Raw genomic sequence first — 18918 nt, 5'->3', positions numbered from 1 at the left:
TCCAGGGTGCATTCTATCATTTCCAACAGATGGGTCATCTGGATTGTCCAGCAAGATTAAGCCCTTCTGTTTCTCTCCAACCGCCACAATTCCTGCCCACATCAGAGTTACTTTCAGAGTAGCACATCTTCATCTTGCTACCAGAAGTGCAGGTGTTACTGGCCTGAGGGGCTACTGAATGGGTGCTGCTCTTGAAATTGGTTGCCAATTATTATTCCTGCTATTTCCTCTTACCAAAAAAGGACAGAGGAATTTGTCCAATTTTAGAACTTCACCCTCTGAACACATTTCTTTAGATAGGACATTCCAAAATGCTCACACTGGCCCAGGTTTTGTGGACCTGCAGGAAGTGTGCTTTCATGTGCCTGTCCTACAGTCCCACAGACGTGACCTGTGGGTAAAGGATGCCCAGATCATTTTCAGTTTGCCATGCTTCCCTTCAGCCTTGCCATCATCCTTTGGGCATTTATGAAAATGATGGTGGTGGCCACCGCCCATTTTCAGAGGTTGGGGATACTAGTTTTCTCCTACCTGGACGACTGGCTGCTGAAAGTGGGCTCACCAGAGTCAGTCAAAGACCACTTCCAGATGAGAACAAACCCTTTGACATCTTTGGGCTTCTCGATCAACGTGCCAAAGTTACACTTCACTCCTTCACAAAGTCTTCCGTTTATCAGAGCTCTTCTGGAAACAGTGCAGTTCCGGGCCTTTTATTCCTCGCAACTAGTGGAGGACATTCTAGCTTTGGTCCTGACGTTTCAGCCTAACTCCTGGTTCTCTGTGACAGTGGGTCTGAGGCTTCTTGGTTTGCTGACCTAATGCATTCTGCTTGTCCCCTTCACCAGTTGGCATATGCAGGCTCTGCAGTGGGATCTAAAATATACGTCACCCCAACACCAAGCAACCTTGGCAAACGTCATCCATATTTCAGAGGAGACTAAAATAATTCTGCAGTGGTGGCTGCTCGGCCACAATCTGACCAGTGATAGAATCCTCTTCCTTCTCCACCCAGAGCTGACAGTGGTGAAGACTGCATTCCTGCTGGGTTGGGGAGGATATCTGGGAGAGTTGGAGATCAGTGGTTTCTGGTCTCCGGCAGAAACTTTGCTCCACATAAATCTGTTGGACCTGGGTGCTATTCACCTGACATAGAAGGCATTCCTATTCAATCAAAGGAAGGCTTGTGTAGATTCTCACGGACAACACTGCTTCCATGTGATACTGCGGTAAGCAAGGCAAAGTGGAGTCCTAGGTCGAGAGGCATTGCACCACTGAAGTTGGCTGAAGTATCAGGACACTTCCCTGATTGTGAACCACCTCACGAGATCTATAAATGCCAGGCCAGATCAGCTCCACTGGTGACACTGAGCAGATCACAAATGTCGGTTGCATCCTGAGGTGGCGCAGGACATCCTCTGATGATACTGAGAACCCTGGCTAGAAAATTCTGCCACCTTTTGAGTACGCATAGAGTAAAAAATGTCAGTGCAGTGGGGTTTCCAAGAACATTTTTCTCCCTAGGAGACACATACAGCTAGAATGGAACACTGGGCTCATATACACCTTCCTCTCCTGCCCCAAGTTCTAAAGACTATAAAAAACATCTGGGCCCAAGTCACCCTAGTGACTCTGGATTGGGTTAGATGAGTGTTGTACTCTTCCGATCAATCAGGTTACTGCCTCAGGAGGATCTTCTGTCATGGCAGCAGGGCAAGATTCTGCACCCAAACCTGTGCATTCTACACTTCCATGCAAGGAGATCTACCTCCTGAGGTTTTGTCTGTCACCCTCACAGCCAGGCGTCTCTCTACAAGGCCAATTTATGCAGGATCCTGGGATAAATGTGTGGCCTGGAGTGGATTCTGCAGCACAGACCACTCCCAAGGAAGATGGTTTGTTGTTTTGTTTTATTTCTGAACTAGCAAGATCTTGCAGAGTGCACCATTAAAGGTTATTTGTTGGCCCTTTGTGCTTTTAGCATTTGCCGACCAATCATCCTTGTTTAAGTCACCTGTCGTGGTGCAGTTTTTAGGTGTTTGTCACACATGTTCTCCCAAACCGCTTGTGATGTCACAGTGGGATTTTAATTTGATCCTGACTTTGAACGAGTGCCAAAAACTATTTTCTTCATTGTGATCACTTCAGCTCATCACGTGAGTGAGCACCACACTTTCTCAGTACAGCTGCTCAACACCAATTCTAGAGACAGCTTTTTTGGTTAAAAGTCTGATGCCCTTTCATGTTGGGCAATCCTTCACCCTGACAAAGCTCTTTGCCCTGCCTCACTTCTTGAAAGACTCCTTTGGCAGGACCCCAAAGGGGCCTTGAGCTTTAACATCAAGCACACCAAAGACCATCGGGTGTACGATCAGCTTCTTGTGGTATCCTCTGGGGCTAGGAAAAGTAAGGCGGTCCAGAAAAGGAGTTGTTAAAGGTGACTAGCCCTCTGCTTTGAAGGTTGCTATGCATTGGCCAATAAGCAGCCTCCAGAAGAACTATGGGCTAATTCCACTAGGGCCAAGGCTCTTACCACTGCTTTGGCATGCAGAGAGCCTTTTCTTGGCATCTGCCAGGCTGCAACTTGGGCATCAATGCACACATGTATGAAGAGTTGCTACCTGGACTGCCAGATCCGATGTGAGAGGCATTTTGCATGTTCAGTCCTGCAGAGCATTTTGGTCTGAGCTCACTTCACAGATCCTCTACCTTGTGAAGTACTGTTTTTCTGTCTATTCAAACAATGAATTTTGAATTTGAATGTATTACATTTGCATAGTTACTTAAAACCATTGCAATATGAGTTTCAGATAATACAATAAAATCATGATAAGATAAAATTACACATTTCCAAAAATTCATAGCTCCTTAAAAGGTTAAAACCGTTAAATTGCTATCAAGTAAAAATTGCTTTGTTCTTCATACACAAAGTTCTCAAAGTAATTTATGCGTTCTGCCCGGCTTCATACTCTGTCTGGGCGGTACTACTATCCAAAAGGAGACGTTATTGAGAACCCTGTCCAAGTGCGTATATGGAGATTTCCCAGGTCCTCCTTAATGGTGGCAGTCTCGTATCATAATTAGGAGTGCGCACAGTATCGCGGCTTCCCCTTGGCCTAGGTAGAGTTTAAGCGTTCAACGGCATTTTCTTTTTTTCAGCTGCATCTAGGAATCTCACTAGTCTGCAGTTTAATTGAGGCGTTGCTGGGTCAAAGCATGCCAAGACTGCTTGTCTCCTTGAGCGAATATTCCTTTGGTTTAAGGGGACTCTTAGCAGCTGTCTCCTATCCTGTGTCAGCTCCTTGCAGGAGCATAGTAAATGGGTAATATTCAAACAATAAGGAATTAGCAGTTAGAAGTATCAGAAGAATAAGTTACTTATCTTTGTCAATGGTTTTTCTTGTGGATACCCTAACTAAATATTCCTCACTGCCCAGGTGCTCCCTGTTCTGTGGAGTAGTCTTTTTCACCATCTAACAATGTCCAAAGTTAGAGATCTGCACGCTGATGTCTGTTAATTTTGGAGTGCTCAACATCCGAGGGTGCAGGAAGAATCAAGCAAGAAACTGAAGTCGACCCTCAGGGGTGGGACCTATAAGCGCTCTGGCCAGTCACTTCTGGGGGCAGAATGAGACCAATGCAAAGCTGCATGATGCCACCTGTAGGTGTAGGGGAGCACTACTGTGAACACCTCCACATATAGTCTGGAGCCTGAGAAATATTCTTAATCTGAAGAATCTTTAGCAAGACAGCGTATCCACCCAAACGAGAATTAGCGAAGGTAAGTAACTTGTTCATTTCGATTACATTCACTACTAATGTGAATTGTGTAAGTTAACAGTGTTTTCCTGAATGTTATCTACTCTTAATCAAAAGAACAAATCACTTTTCTCTGGCCGAGCCACAACCCACAGCAAGAATGTGGCCTATCTCCCTCTCCCATAGGTTAGCAATCCAATTTCCTACACCCTGCATGCACATCATAAAGCCTTTGTATGTGTGTTATGTTGACTCTGTAAGTGTTTGTGTGCCTCTTATGAACCTCATATGTGCATTTTATGGAATCTGTGTTTTGAGGTGGTCTGTGCATTTACTGTATATGCAATATGCAGCCCCATATTTGTGTAATGGAGCCTATGTATATAATATGCCTCATTCACCTCTTGTGACCCTGGTATCAAATCTCTTTATTTGCCCTTGGGGCTTCTGTGCATGCCCTGTGCTGACCCTCTGTATTACCTACAGACCCATATAGCTATATAATGTTTTGCAGTTTGTCCTCAATAGCCTTCATGCATGTTTGTATCTCAGATGTTAATCCATTATGATGCCATATTTATTCAGGTCTTTACATTGCACTGTGGTTGAGCACAATGCTTTACCATTAAGCACCACCGCAGACATCTATTGTCGCTGGAATGTTTTCAGAAAATGGCAGAAACTCTGGTCTTGGGTGCTCTTCCAAAAGATGAGTGGATCAGGACTTTAGGGCAAATTTGTGTAGACCGATAAATTAGTTGAGGTGCCGGGGGCTAGAACTCTATGATTACTCAATGTTTGGATCTCATAGAAGCTGCACCACTGTACTGACTAGGATCAAGTATAATTTAATTGGACACAGTTTTCAAGTACTTTCCAGGATCCTCCATATCAGGAAGTAGAAAGACATCAAAGGCTGCCCTTCTGACCAGCAGTCTCAGTGGGTAAGGAAAAAAAGTCATGGTAGATGCTGCTCTCTCACTATAATGAGACAGTGGCTGAAAGAGTTTGTTACAGTAGTTCTTTGCATGATTGAACAGGACTTGAGCTCTCTATGCTACTCACCAGGCACACTGCATCATGAACAGAATTACATTTTTCTAATACATTTTGATGTCACTGAAAATAGAAAGGATGCAGAAAAGGTCTTGATACTTTGATACCTCTAACTTACCCTCATCCTGAAGCAAAAATAGAGAAAAACAGAGTAAATCCTATAACATTGTACACCTAGGGCTATCAGGCTCCTTCCCTAGATGGCTGTCACTTGCAATATATAATAGGCCTGCCACAGGGAGGCTAACACTCACTAGACACAGTGTGCAGCCTAGTGGACAATCGACGTGTCCAAACATTTGTCTGTGGGAGATAGTATCATCTGAGTGCTAGACGTGGGAACCTCCTCTTCATTCTGCGGCGACCCAATGCTCTTCTTTTTCTTGCAGGGCAGCAAGGGTCTGGTGAAGAATGAGGGGATGCACATCAGAAAAGCACTTCCAGCCAGATTGAGTCCACCACAAACAAGGAATGAGATCCTGAAGTCCCCTGTGAGGTCCCTAAGAAATCCTGTAAACAGTAATGGTGGAGACAAAGAGGAGGATAATTAAGACATATGAAGGCTGCAAACAACCTGCAAACCCTATCTTAAACTCCTTTGCATTGTATTAACAGTTTTTTCAGCCCCTTCCAAACTTGCTAGCAGCCCCTTCCAAGCTCCAAGCCTATTCACACTTCCCTGCTAATCCCTCAGAATGTCCTCCTCATCAACATCTGTTTTTGATCTGTTTCAGAGCCCTAACTCACCTTGAGTCTTATTACAGTACACCCATCTTCTGAATTTCTTCCAATGGTCTTTCATCTGAAGCCTAGCTCTGCTGTTCGTCTTTCTTTCCAACTCCAGTACCCTTGAGTCTGCCTCTCAGCTCCTTTTAGTGACCTCTCATCTCCATCCCAACTTCTTCTCCTCCTCCTTCTAAGTAGCATAGGAGACCATGATGTGGGTGAATAGGATGTGGTGCAATATCGGAGAAGAAATTTGTACACCCTCATACCAGGCTGTCTACATTGCTGTGTGTGATTCAAATTATTTAATATGGACCTACAATGAGGTACAGTCTGCTCAGAATCAGCAGAAATCTTTACAGACTCACTGATGTGTAGTTTTTATGTCACAGACTACGCCTCAGAAAGGGTCAGACCACTTTCCAGGTTATCCCTGGTTTGTAGCGGGTGTTTTTTTTTTTATTGTTAATCCTGGAAAGCCAAACATTATTCCTCAGACAAGCCTTTGTCTAACCACATCATAATGTTCTTCCTGCACCAGGACAACCACTTAATGATTAAGATTTTGGACATTAGGGCGTGGTCTGACAGCTCAGGATGGCAGCCACCATCTTGTAGTGCTCCCGCACCCACATGGTTATCCGGAAAATCCGGGCACTTCAACAACCCATCCAGCCTCTCCTACCTGAGTGTGTGGTGTTCCCCTCATCCATGGGAATACCCTGAGGTGCCACCAAGGGGTGATAAGCAGGACTCTGGGTGTGAGGACATCAGCACTCTCAGGAGACCATGCACACAAGATGGCGCTGAGGGCAACCTGGGACGGGTGACCCTGATCAGAGGAATTTGAGATGCTCCAGTAGATCCTGGTGCAAAGGCGCCGCTTCCCCCTTCCTGCTGATGTCTGCAGAGGGGCAAGGGTACCTTGTTCCTGCAAGAGGACTTAGTGATGATCTCGGCTGCGGGTCTTTCGCCCCACATGGCCCGACATTGGAGCTGTGGCCTAGAGGTGAGGGCTGGAATGGGACAGCGGGGGCAGCAAGTGTGTAGGTGAGCCCCTGTCTTCATGCTGGGCCTCCCCCAGTTGTGTTGTGGAGTCTTGTGCCTCGTGGAAGTGCCCCCTCCTTGGAAGGAATGCCCTGTAACCCCAAGGACAGACCAGGATGGGTCATTGGAGTGACAGCACGTGGGGGGCATGTCCTAGTTAAGCAGTCTGGCAGAGGTCCATTGAGTGGTATAGCAGGGGAGAATCCCACACATGCCCATGGTGGGGAACCACTGGCAGCCGGGGAGTCAACGCCCTCAGGATCTTTGGCTGCACATGCCACCCTCCCATTCCTGGGGTAGGGGACTGGCTGGTTGTTCCTGTCGGGCCCCATTGGGGAACCACCTGATACCATGGTGAAGGAAAGGTTGCAACTGCAACAGGGCAAAATGGACCCAAATGCTGAAGGGGCCAGACCCGCAGGAAACAGCGGCCACGGAGGGGATGGACTTTCATCCTGGTACAGAGGCCATCCTAAAGGCCATTAAATCTTCGTGCTATGCCCTGAACACTACAATTGGTGAGGAAGGGGCAGATGTGTCCCTGCTCCAACATGACGTGAGGAAAACAACAAGGAGGGTGTCAGAAGCTGAGACAAAATTGAAAAGCTGGAGGGCACAGTGAAAGAACTCACAGCAGTGCAGAAAATGAGAGTCTTCTCCAGAGAATTGGTGTCACAGGTCAATGATGCTGAGGGCTGCTCGCAATGCAATAATTTGCACTTCTTAGCATTCCTAGAGGGTGCACAGGGCCCTGGACCTGAGCAGTTTCTCAAACAGTGGCTAAAATCCTTCCACCAGACCAGCTTTACCCAGGTTTCCTTTGAGCATGCATATGGAGCCCTGGTGAGAAGACCACCTCTAGGTATTGCCCTGAGGCCCGTGTTTGCTCTCCTCCTAAACGATAGGGACAGAGACTTGATAATTTACAAAATTATGGGCCTGGGGAAGTGAAAAATGAAACCACATGGATTCTTATCTTTCCAGACTACACCAAACTGGTTCAGCAACAGTGGAAGACTTTTGATCCAGGGAAGCAGAAGCTACAAGTTCTGAATCTTTGTTACATGATGTTGTATTGGGCCAAGCTCAAACAGCTTTTCCAAGGCAAGACTTTCATGTTTGACCACCTGGAATCAACCTTGGAAGGGTTAGAGGAGTGCCCACTGAGGCAATCAGACAAGGAGCCCTACCCCTTCGAGGTGGCAGTGGCGTAAAAGGGCCCTTTGAGAAATAGGTCCGGTAGATGAAGCTCCAGAGAGGGACAGTTGGGAAGGCTGAGACCGCCCAGATGGGCTGGGGACTCTACTCGGGGTGGCTAAACATCAGACGCCCACTCATCAGACCCAGACATTGGAGATGATCCATTTGTTCCTCTACTATTTGTCAGGAAGGGGCCCACAAACAACTGAGCAGCACCACTCCATGCCTTGCTTAAAAAGTGTTTCAGTTTTATGTGAGTGTTTACGGGGTATATGGAGATTGCACTCGCTATTGCAAATGGAGATTGTTTAATAAGTTAATTGTGCAGGGGGATGGGGACAGGCATTTCCTGAATTGGGATATTGGGTAATTCAAAACCCACATCAGGGAAAAGTAGGTGGGGGTTACAGTTGAGATTGTTTTGTTTTGAGGGGACATGGCAAAACACACTCTCATAAGGCTACAAAACTACACATGACCGAGTAGTCAGTGATCTGGCCCAAGGTGGGACCTCATTGGGCTTTATCCAGTGTTGTCCTTGACGCCACCTTCCATTGACACACTGATGGTCCTCTTGTGGAACATGAACAGGCCGGGATGTAAGATCTAGCATGGGGTAGTCACACAATACATCAGTAGACACATCCTGGATTTGGTGCTCCAACAAGAGACACACCTGCTTTGGACTACCTGTTGATTTCTGCAGAGAGGCAGGTATATGGTGCCTGCACATGTGGGCTATACAAGTGGCTCCTGAGGAATCGTGATTCTATCTAGAAAGAACCCCCTCTTCAAGTGATGAGAATATGGGCTGATCATGAGGGTTGGTATGTATTGGTGAGGGGCAGATGGCAGAGGAAAATGGTGTTGATCGTAAACGTATATATACTCCTCCTAGGCTGCTGAGCAGGACCCTGGACGGCTTGGCTTATGCTTCTCGACCCGCCCTGCGAGTTACATATTGTGGGAGGGGACTGTAATAAGGTTCTGGATCAGGGTTGAACCTATATTCACTCCGGGTAGTGACTACTGGCCAGCCCATGGAGCTAGCCCGCTTCACGCATTCATTGGGCTTAGTGATGCTTGGAGGAGCTGACACCCATGTGAGAGGAAGTATTCATTCTACTTGGAGGCTCATAAAACCATGTAAATGTTGGACTATGTGTTTCTGCCCAGATACCCTGAGTTAGAGTCATGCAATACCAGACCCAAGTGATTTCTGATCACTTCATCCTTTTGCTCAAGCTGGGCACCCAATAGTCCCATAGACAGGCCTCCTGTAGGCTCGACGCCTGGACCTTGAAAGACCCTAACATAGCAGAAACCCCCAGAATTGATAATTTGAGGAGAAAAGAGGAGTCGGTGTCCTCACCGGTTATTCTTAGGGAGGCATACAAACTGGGCTCAGGGATAGAGCACAGAACATCATTGCTATTCAGAAGAAACAGGGATGCTCCAGTTGGAATGCTGTCTTCTACAGCTGGAGCGGACCTGGGTGTCCACAGGTGAGGAAGACTCCCATCGCCTCCTTGAGGGCCTGAGAGATCAATATTGTAACCATTTGACCAATACAGTAAGGCAACACTACCTGGGACCGAGAAAGACTCTACTATTATGGTGACAAAGCGGGCCGCCTCCTAGTGTGGCGATGGGAGGAGAATGCAAGGTGGGTGCAGAGGTGGTGACTACTGATGAGGAAACAACCCAATCGGTTGATGATATCGCCCAGGCCTTTGTCCGGTAATATAGAGGGCTCTATGAGACTAGGTGGGACCGCAGGGATCAGGAGACAGCTGAGTTCCTGGAGGAGATACTGCTCTCACCTTTAGACAAGGTGTGCAGGGACGTCCTGAAGGCAGATTTGACACTGGAGGAGGTAGGAGAGGCGGTGCAAACCTAGAAACCGGGTAAAGTACTGGGTGCCAATGGTTTCCCAAGAGAGCTCCATAAATGCTTTGCCGTGCTTCTCCACCCATGTTTAATGTCCATGTTTGTGGCGGCATGAGAGATTGAGTATCTGCCTTCAGATATCACCCATGCCTTATTAGTGGTTATACCAAAAGAGGGCAACCAACAAGTGCTCATCATACAGGCCTATGTCCATGTCAAATACTGAAAGTAAAATTTGGACCAACATTCTCGCAACCAAGTTCAGGGGGGTGATAGTGGATTTTGTACACGTCGATCAGACTGGCTTTATACCCCGGCAGGCCACGTGACTGAATGTCCGATGTCTACATTTGCGATTGGATTATCTGGGGACAGACAAGGCCGCTAGGGCAATAATGTCACTCACTGTATGTGGATGCTACTTTGCTCTACCTGGTACTTCCGATCCCCGCAGCACTGTCAGTTTTTTTAGTCTTTGAGACCTACTTAGAGTTCTGCATCAAATGGGACACGTCTGTGACCCTCCAGTTAGGGTGTTGGGATGACCCAGACAGGTTTTAAATATCTAGGTAAACAGGGACAGGTTTTTGGACTTGAACATAGTCAGAATGCTTGCTGATTTCCGTGAAGACTCAGAAGATAGGTTTTGGGACTGCCCTTGACAATTAGAGCAGAGCAGCCCTTTAAAAATATTATTATGCTGCCCAAGTGGTTGTATGACTTCAGAGCACTCTCTTTATTATCCCTAGGGCCTAATTCATAAAACTAGACTAGACGCTTCGCTCCCTGCTCTGGGATGGAGCTCACCGGAGAATATCTCTAAAAACCATGTACAGATCTACTTATAACGGGGGCCTAGTTCTCCCAGACACTACTGCATATCACAGGGGTACCGAATTGAAGGTGATTAATGACTATAGACCAGAGAGAAAGGCCATGGAGGGAGCGACCCACGTTCATTATGTCTACAGGCAGCGGGACAGACGGCTACTGCTGTGGCGGACCAGGGATGCATTGTGGACCTGGAATGATGCTCAGCCTCCCTAGGCTGGAAGGGGAGGATCACCAGAGCTGCACTCGTTAGAAAGGTAGTATGCTTCCTGATACAGGGAGGCTTCCAAGGTTGGAGGTGAATTGGGATCAAAACACTCACATATGTGGTCCTGAGGAATGGCTTCATATCCTTTGAGTCATTACAACTGGAGTATGCCCTAGCCGAGTCACAGCCGAGACACAGCGGTTCAGATACCTTCAGTTGACCCATGCCCTGAGGAGAGACCGGGTGCTGGAGACAGCCCTTCTGGACCACTCCCCACTGGAAAGCTGGGTGTTGGGCGACACACTTACCCATCAGGTAGTCTCCAGGCTGTACCTCATGATCATAAATAATATGACGGATACACTAAGTAAAGAGACTGCAGGAGACATGAGAGCTGGTTCTGGACCCCCTGGAGGTTTTGGACTGGCAGGTGGCGTTGATGTACCCTAGAGAGGTAGCCATCTGGCCTGTTTCCACCTGGTCCATTTCAAAGTACTGCATAGGTCCTACAACAACAGGTCCCGCCTCCATAAATTGGAGAGGGTGGAGAGCCTCATATCCCTTAGTTGTACCACAGATGAGGGAACCTTCCTCCTCATGATTTGGGGCTGTCCAGGAATAACATGACATTGCGAGTCCATTGTTAAAGACTTGGAAGTGGTGGTAGGTTCTGTTATTCCCAGAATGCCTCAATTAGTTGTACAAGGCATACCTAAAAATGTGGACATCCGAACGAAGCAATTGTAGTTCTGTGGGATTTGTTGTTGCCAAGAGAGATCTGGCCAGCCTATGGGGGGCGGGAGAAGTGTCCCTACAAGAGGGATGGTATGAATCGTTGCATGGAGGCGGAGGAGGTTGTGTATGAAAGCAGGGTCTGCTCCAGGAAATTTGAAAAAGTCAGGAAAATGGATGTCCTACCATGGCCTCACATGCAACTTGGATGTTATATCAGGTAATGAGCCTCCAGTATGATAATGTTGTCGACGAGGAGGACTCCACCATGAACCTGTCGCTGAGATCCATCAAGGTGTTTCGCTGGGGTGCTAATGGCCGGCCGACGGGGGGGAAGGGAGAAAGTGGATCATGATGCACGTATTTCATTGCCTGTTTTGTAAAAGCATTAAAATGTGGGGTTTTTTAAAAACAGATTCTGGACATGATGAGGTGTTTGCTAAGCAGCCTTATTTTGTACAATGGTGGGTTCAGATCATGTATTGAGAAGGGCTCTATTGTATTAAAGCTTCCAAAGTTTGGATCTCCCATGGCTACAAAATTATGTGCTATTTACCAACCTAGGTGGCTGAAAAATCTGGGCAATAAAAAAGTTTGCATGTGAAGGGAAATCTGGGTTGGGATTAATTATACAAGCTGATTTCAAGAAACGACGGATCGGGCATTAAGGGGCTGATTAGGATCGCAGTTTTCCCGCATCCTCCGGGCCGGCGGAAGCCACCGCCGGCCCGGAGGATGTGGGAAAACTACTGGGGAGGCACGAAAGACCCACCGCCAAATTAGTATGGCGGTGGGTCTCAAAATCTGTCTGCAGCTTTTCCGCCGCGGTTGCCTTCCGACCGCGGCGGAAAAGCTCTAACATAGCTGTTGGTGTCTATCAGACACCGCCAGCCATATTAGGATGGCGAAAAACAGATGCCTTTCCGCGGCGGATTCTCCGCCGTTGAAAGGTATACAGTGAATTCTTTGGGGGCCTGTTGCGGGCCCCCAAGGTGAGTGGGGGGGGTGGGGGGTGCACATGGGGGGTACCTAGGGTACCCCCCTGCATTTGCGTGCACGAAGCGGCAGGCACCGCGCGGTGCCTGCCGCTTTGTGCATGCAAATGCTAAGCATGCATATTTAACCTTGCGGCAGGTGCTGCTTGAAGCAGCACCCGCCGCAATGTTAAATATTGAGGATGTGACCGCCAGGCTGGCGGTCACATCCTAATTGCACTGGAGGGACCGCCGCTGCCCCTGCGGACGGTCCCTCCTCCTCTAGGGTGGCGGGCGGACGCAGGTCCGTCCGCCATCCTAATGAGCCCCTAAGTTCTTAAATCACAGGTAGTGCTACAAGAAACTCAATGCCAAATACCTTCCCCCTACTTCTCCAGACACTTCTAAAATAATTAGGGCCTCATTTATGAGGCCTTGCGTCACTTTTACGCCGCCGGTGTGTCAATTTTTGTCACGCACCAGTGGCGTAAAAAATGTGCCTTGGTGCGCCATATTTACAAAGTGACGCATCTAGGTAGATGTGTCACTTTGTAAACCCCTGCGCCACATTATACCTGCGCCAGGTATAATGTATGCAAGGGGGGGCGTATGACGCAAGGAAGGGTCGTAGAAGTGAAGCAGTGAAATCGATGTGATTTCACTGCGTCACTTTTAGGTCGCCGTTGCGTCAAAATCTTTCGCCTGCCTCACAGCAGGTGTAAGACTGATGCAGGCCCTTTCACATGGGGCTTGCCCCATGTGAAAGGACGCATTGCTGGAGTTGCGTCACTTTTGTGACACACTCCAGCAATGCGTCACTTTTGCGCTTACAGATACGTCAGAAATACTGACGTATCTGTAACTCCTTGTGACATGATGCGTCATACATTAAATATGACGCATCAGGAATGTCGCAAGGAGTGTGCACTGAGAAGTGACGCATCGCTGCTTTCACGCAGCGATGCGTCATTTCTCATAAATTAGGCCCTTAGTTTTTTATATGCTCATGAAGAAAGACACCTATATGAATGGAAGATGAAGTAGTAATCTACACTTTCCTACTCAAAGTAAAACCGATTTTAATAAAGGGTTGTTGAAGGTGTGGGAATCAGAGGATTTCACATTTAAGTGTGTGAATAAAATGAAATTTAGGGCCCGATTTAGAGTTTGACTGACAGGGTGCTTCGCCACAAATATACAGTACTGCAAAGCAGGAACATCCCAGGTCTGTAAGAATCTGCTTCTGGAACCTGGAGAAGTAAGTTAATCCTTAGGATGACAGTCAGACATACCGTCAAACTGTATGAGGTTAATCAGAATTCTGCCTGTATATTTGCAGACTAAGGGCCTGGTTCACAAAGGCAACATCAACTTTTCAATATGTATACTAGTTTTAGCTATTCACAAAATCTGGGTTTAATTTACTACTAAAACACAGTAGTAAGTCTAGCAACACACATGACCAACCACTGGTGTTGCAACACCCAACCATAGAAAATAATCGAGGTAGTGAATTTGAATAAAGATTAATCAAAAAATGATTCCACAATATTCGTTTAATATTTAAACTAAATGTATAAGATTATTTTACATTAATATTTAACATAAAACTATTTTTATAATATTTTCGAGTTGAATAAATATGTTTACTTTTACCAGATGGAGTTTCCACAGTGAAGTCTTAGGGGCCAATTACTCTACGGAAAAGTATAGGAAATCTTATTTAAAAAATTACAAATAGTTTTATGTTGAATATTAACACATTTAAATTCAATATGTTTTTTAAAAAATTGAACAAAATAAAAACTGCTACATCACTATTATCTTTATTTTAAGGTAATTCTCTAATTAGTTTATGTATATTCAATTAATCTAAAGATATTTTTCTGAACTTCAAATTAAATATCGAATTCCCCATAAAGAAAACATATTTTAATATGCATCTATAACTATTAAAAGTGTTATATGAAATAATTCTACATAATTTCATTATATTGTTTTAAAATGTTATATTGATTTTATATTCAAATATGAAATTATAATAATACATATGTACTATTTTTATAATTTTAACATTATAGTAAATGTATTTGTATCTGCAATTGTTTGAAATATCTTAATTTAGTTTAACAATTTGTCCTACAGGGATTGATTTAAAATGTCTACCTTCATTATTTTCTATAAGTTGGTGTTGCAGCAGCTGTGGTTGGCCATGTGTGGGGCTGAACTTACTGCTTCTGTAGCAGTAGTAAATTAAACTCATAAATTTGGCTCCACTGCATTTTTCAGGATGTGGAGACATGTCTACTATACTTTTTGAGTAACTTTACACTCAGATTTTGTCACTAGCCAAAAAAGAAATAAAGTTACTCAAAAGTGTAAATTACTTAAAAATGTAAGTTACCTTTGTGAATCAGCCCCAATATTTTAACAAAAAGTTGTGCTTACAGTTTGAAATACATAGTTGGTGGCATGACCACAGTGAAAAAATAGGTTTGTACACTTTCTTAAATGTCCTCATCAGCAAATTAGAGAAAACATTACCTCATGGCAACAGCATCTTTCTCTTTGGAGGTAATAAAGTAGCACTCCAAGCATACTAGCCAGAGTAATCCTAAGGAAGAAGGCCATTGTCCATGGTGGCATTGAGTGTAATGGTGTGACAAATCATGCTCCTTTGAAGAAGAGAAACTGGTGAAGCCTCAATGTGCACCTGCACAATCGCCCATGTTTGTCAACTTCCAACACTAGGGTGTGAGATCTGCATATACAGGAGGGCTTTCCTGTAGCAATTAGTTCAGTTCTTGATTGTGCTTTACCTAATACTTTAATAGGGGGCTGACACACAGAACTTCAATCAAACTACTATTTGCCTGTGTGCCCCAGAGTCAGACCGATTTACTTGTCACATCTTCCCACCAACCTCATTATTCATGTTTCTAATGAGTATGAATCTTTACTCCTCCATGCATAGACACCTCTCTTCCTTTTTCTCCTATTGCTCTCTATCTCCCATCCTATGCCAATTGCCCCAGTGCCACTCCATCATTTTTTACTCTTTAGCAAGCTTACCTGAAAGTGGGGGGCCCAGCAACACCCCAATGCTCATGACCATTAAGGAAAGCCCCACGGCGCTGGTCACCCTCTCAGTGGTCACGAGGTCAGGTAGCACTCCGAATATGAGTGGCGCAAAGGCACCAGTACTCAGACCATAGAAGAGACCCAGGACCATGATGCCAGGGAAGGTGTTGCCAAGGGACAAGAGAAGCAGACTGAGCGCACATGTTGAGCTCCACAGCACCAAGAGCTGCAGTGATGTAAGCAGCTTGAGGTCAGCAAAAAATCCTGATAAGAGACGAGAGCCAGAGTCTGCTAGTCCTGTCATTGACGCGAGAAAGGCTGCCTCATAGCTGCTGAGGCCCATGACCTTGCCATGGGGAACCAGGTGGACATAAGGCACCATGGCACCAGCACAGATGAGAAGCATGCTGAATGAATACACAACAAAGCCACGGTTCAGGAACAGGCTGAGGTCAAGATTAGAGGCAATCTTGTGTAAAAGCAAGGCACCCCTGGAAGACTTCTCTGCTTCTACTTGTCCATGGCGGTGGTCTTGCAGCATGCGGACAGGCCGTAGTAGAGCACCACAGATGCACAGGTTCAACTGCATTGCTGAGAGGATGATGAGGGCTCCACGCCAGCTGTAGCTATCAATGAGAGCTTGGAATAATGGTGAGAAGAGGAAGGAGGAGAGGCCGTTGCCAGTGAGTGCTAAGCCCAGTGCGAGGATCCGTCGGTGGAGGAAGTACTTTTGGATGGCGCCCATCACTGGACCATAAACCAGAGACCAACCGATGCCTGGATGGGGGGAAAAACAAACCTCTTTAGGATCTGCTTCAACCATGACACGGTTTCACCTCGTTTGACCTATTCCTTCTCTCATAGTTTTTCCCTGGTATAGTATGTTCTATGAGAGAGGAAATTCCTATACATAAAGTCAGTGGGGAATCTGTCAGTGTTTATTTGCTTTTTGGCTTTATGCCTGAGTACACCAACATGGTGTCCAGCGGAAGGCCCATTATCTATCCATATCTGGAAGGTAACCTCTTGCTTTATCTGGTTGCTGAACCCTTCTGCAGTGGATCTACCCACCTAATGACATTTTTTTGTCTATTTTTCTAGAAGTTCATGGGCATATTGATCACGAAGTTGAGTCGCCTTTGCGCCTCGCAACAGGGCACAAGGGTGACACAACTACTAAGTAAGATTGATCAAGCCACGTAAGTCCAACTTGCATGGACCCAAGTGGCTTAATAAATCTAGAGAAAAGCAATGCAAAGCAAATTGCTGTGTTGTGTTACTCTGCCCGAGAGAGGCGTTCCATTGGTTCAGTGCAGGTGTTCCCCCTCATCCAACCTTGGTTTAATCGCATTCCCGTATTTTCCATTACCGGTAGACCTAGAATGTGTCTAATTGCACGCCTCCCCGGGTGAGGCATAACAAGGATAAATATCTTTATTTCTCCTCGCTTTTTTCCTCTTTCGTGTGTGCTACATTCTGCAGCACACATACAAAGAAGAAAATGCCTCCGAGGATTGTTTTTGAGCATGGAGGTGTCCCTTTCTGCTCGAAAACAATCCTGCTTACAACGCAGATACCCTTGCACCACGGTGCACCATAGTGCAAGGGTGCTTGCATTGAAGCACGGCAGCACATTGTGGACCAGCTCAAAGAAAAGACAGGAATGCGCCTTATTGTTCAATACAGTCTTTTCCTGCTCCTTATCATGCAGCGCAGCCCAATAACTTCCACAGTTCATATACCTGTTTTTCCCCAACCCTTCCACACTTATAACCCCTATTGTATCTTCTCCCACAATCCCAACAGTTGCTGCAGCCTTAGTCTATGCACTCATTTGTTCCACATTTCTTCCAAGTCTACATCCTATGGTCTCTTTACCATATGTCACTCCCTCACACCTACAGGTCCATCACCACACTATAAATAATCTTGCAGAAAAGCTCCCTATCTCTAATAGTTCTCACAGGACGCAATGAGACTGCAGACTAAGACGCATGAAAAATACAAGACAAAACAAAGCATTAGGCTTTTTCCATGCACCCATGATCTGGAACAACATCCCCTTTTCTATCAGGGTGCTCTGCTCCATTTTAGGAAAAAGTTGAAGTCTCACCTCTTGAAAGAACACTACATCACATTGCATTAACCGTCCACACACCAGCTGTCTCTCCTATCCCTTATTGAGGTTATGCTTGCCTTACACCCTGTACAGTGCTTTGCTGCTTTTGGATAGGTTTGCACAATTGAAATATGACATACAAATACATTAAATATACAAATATCACTCTCCCACTACTCATATATTCCTGCAATGCCATAGCCCACGCTCCATTCTCAGGGCTTGTCTCTCACCTGACAAGACTCCCAAGGTGAGGTAGAGGTGCAGCACTGAGTTTGCAAAGGAAGCCAACAGAATACCCAGGAAGCTGAGGACCCCTCCGGCCATCACCACCACTCGTTCCCCATACTGCACACTGAGAGCACTTCCAACTGGACCTGAAACAAAATGAAGGAAGAATCACATTGTCATGAGTAAGGGACAATTGTATAGATGGATTGGAAAAATAAATAAAGGGGAATAAAGAGGCACTGATCAAAGTCAGCCCCTTGACCCCTCACCTACTGACTAGGGCCACTCCTTTTGCATCAACCCAGCCATTTCAACTCACTTTCCTCTCTAAACCATACCCTCTCTGAGACCAAGCCCTAACTGAGATTTTCCGTCCAGGATCTGACCTTTGTAATCCTATTTTTCTCTGTGCTTTGCCTTCTCAGGGCTGTAAGCACTCAGAGCGTGCCCTCTTTCCTCTCCTTTCACCGAGCCCATACCTTTCTGGGCCATACACTCTCAGAGCTGTGCCGTCACACTGAATTTGGCAGAAAGGTAGATTTTGGTTCAGGGATCACGCTTTCAGTTATCTGGTGTAAATTCATTCAGTAGCTGGTGAGAAATTTACAGAAATTCAAATTTGTTTATCTGCGTTTGCAGTGACTTCACGAATAATAATTAGCTCATGCAGGGAAATGCAGAGCTCTGATTGACTGCCAACACTACAGCCAGGAAGTGTTGGCAGCGATCTCCCCAAAAGAACCCACTAACTCACCAAATTGTTACTAATACATCCAGTTATAAAGACAGACACTGATACATTTAATCATACACCCATGCTGCCACTCACACGCTGAGTCAGTCATCTATACAGGTATTCACACACCTACTCACTCATCCATATGGTCAGTCATACAGCCACTCACTCACCCATACAGCTACTCACATACCCTCTCACTTAGTCATGCAGATACTAACACATGTACTCACTCACCTATACAGTAACTGACACAAGCGGACGCCCATACAGCTACTATCACATTCACTCACTCACTTATGCAGTCACTCACACACCACATGCACTCACC

General features: G+C 45.9%; 1 protein-coding gene across 1 annotated transcript in view; it reads right to left on the bottom strand.

Moving 5' to 3' along the window:
- LOC144798741 (monocarboxylate transporter 13-like) overlaps window positions 1-18918 on the bottom strand; it is a 148971-nt gene that overhangs the window by 30619 nt on the left and 99434 nt on the right. The window contains exons 2-4 of the mRNA XM_078669763.1: window positions 17854-17997; window positions 15493-16278; window positions 5067-5322 (exon numbers count right to left, since the gene is read on the bottom strand). Coding sequence (XP_078525889.1) covers window positions 5084-5322; window positions 15493-16278; window positions 17854-17997 — 1169 coding nt within the window. The 3' untranslated portion in view covers window positions 5067-5083. The remainder of the gene's footprint in view (window positions 1-5066; window positions 5323-15492; window positions 16279-17853; window positions 17998-18918) is intronic.

The sequence above is a fragment of the Lissotriton helveticus genome, chromosome 12, assembly GCF_964261635.1.
Source record: "Lissotriton helveticus chromosome 12, aLisHel1.1, whole genome shotgun sequence".
In the NCBI taxonomy this organism is placed as follows: domain Eukaryota; kingdom Metazoa; phylum Chordata; class Amphibia; order Caudata; family Salamandridae; genus Lissotriton; species Lissotriton helveticus.
Note: the sequence above shows the minus strand (reverse complement) of the source record. Positions and strands in the feature narration are given on the sequence as shown.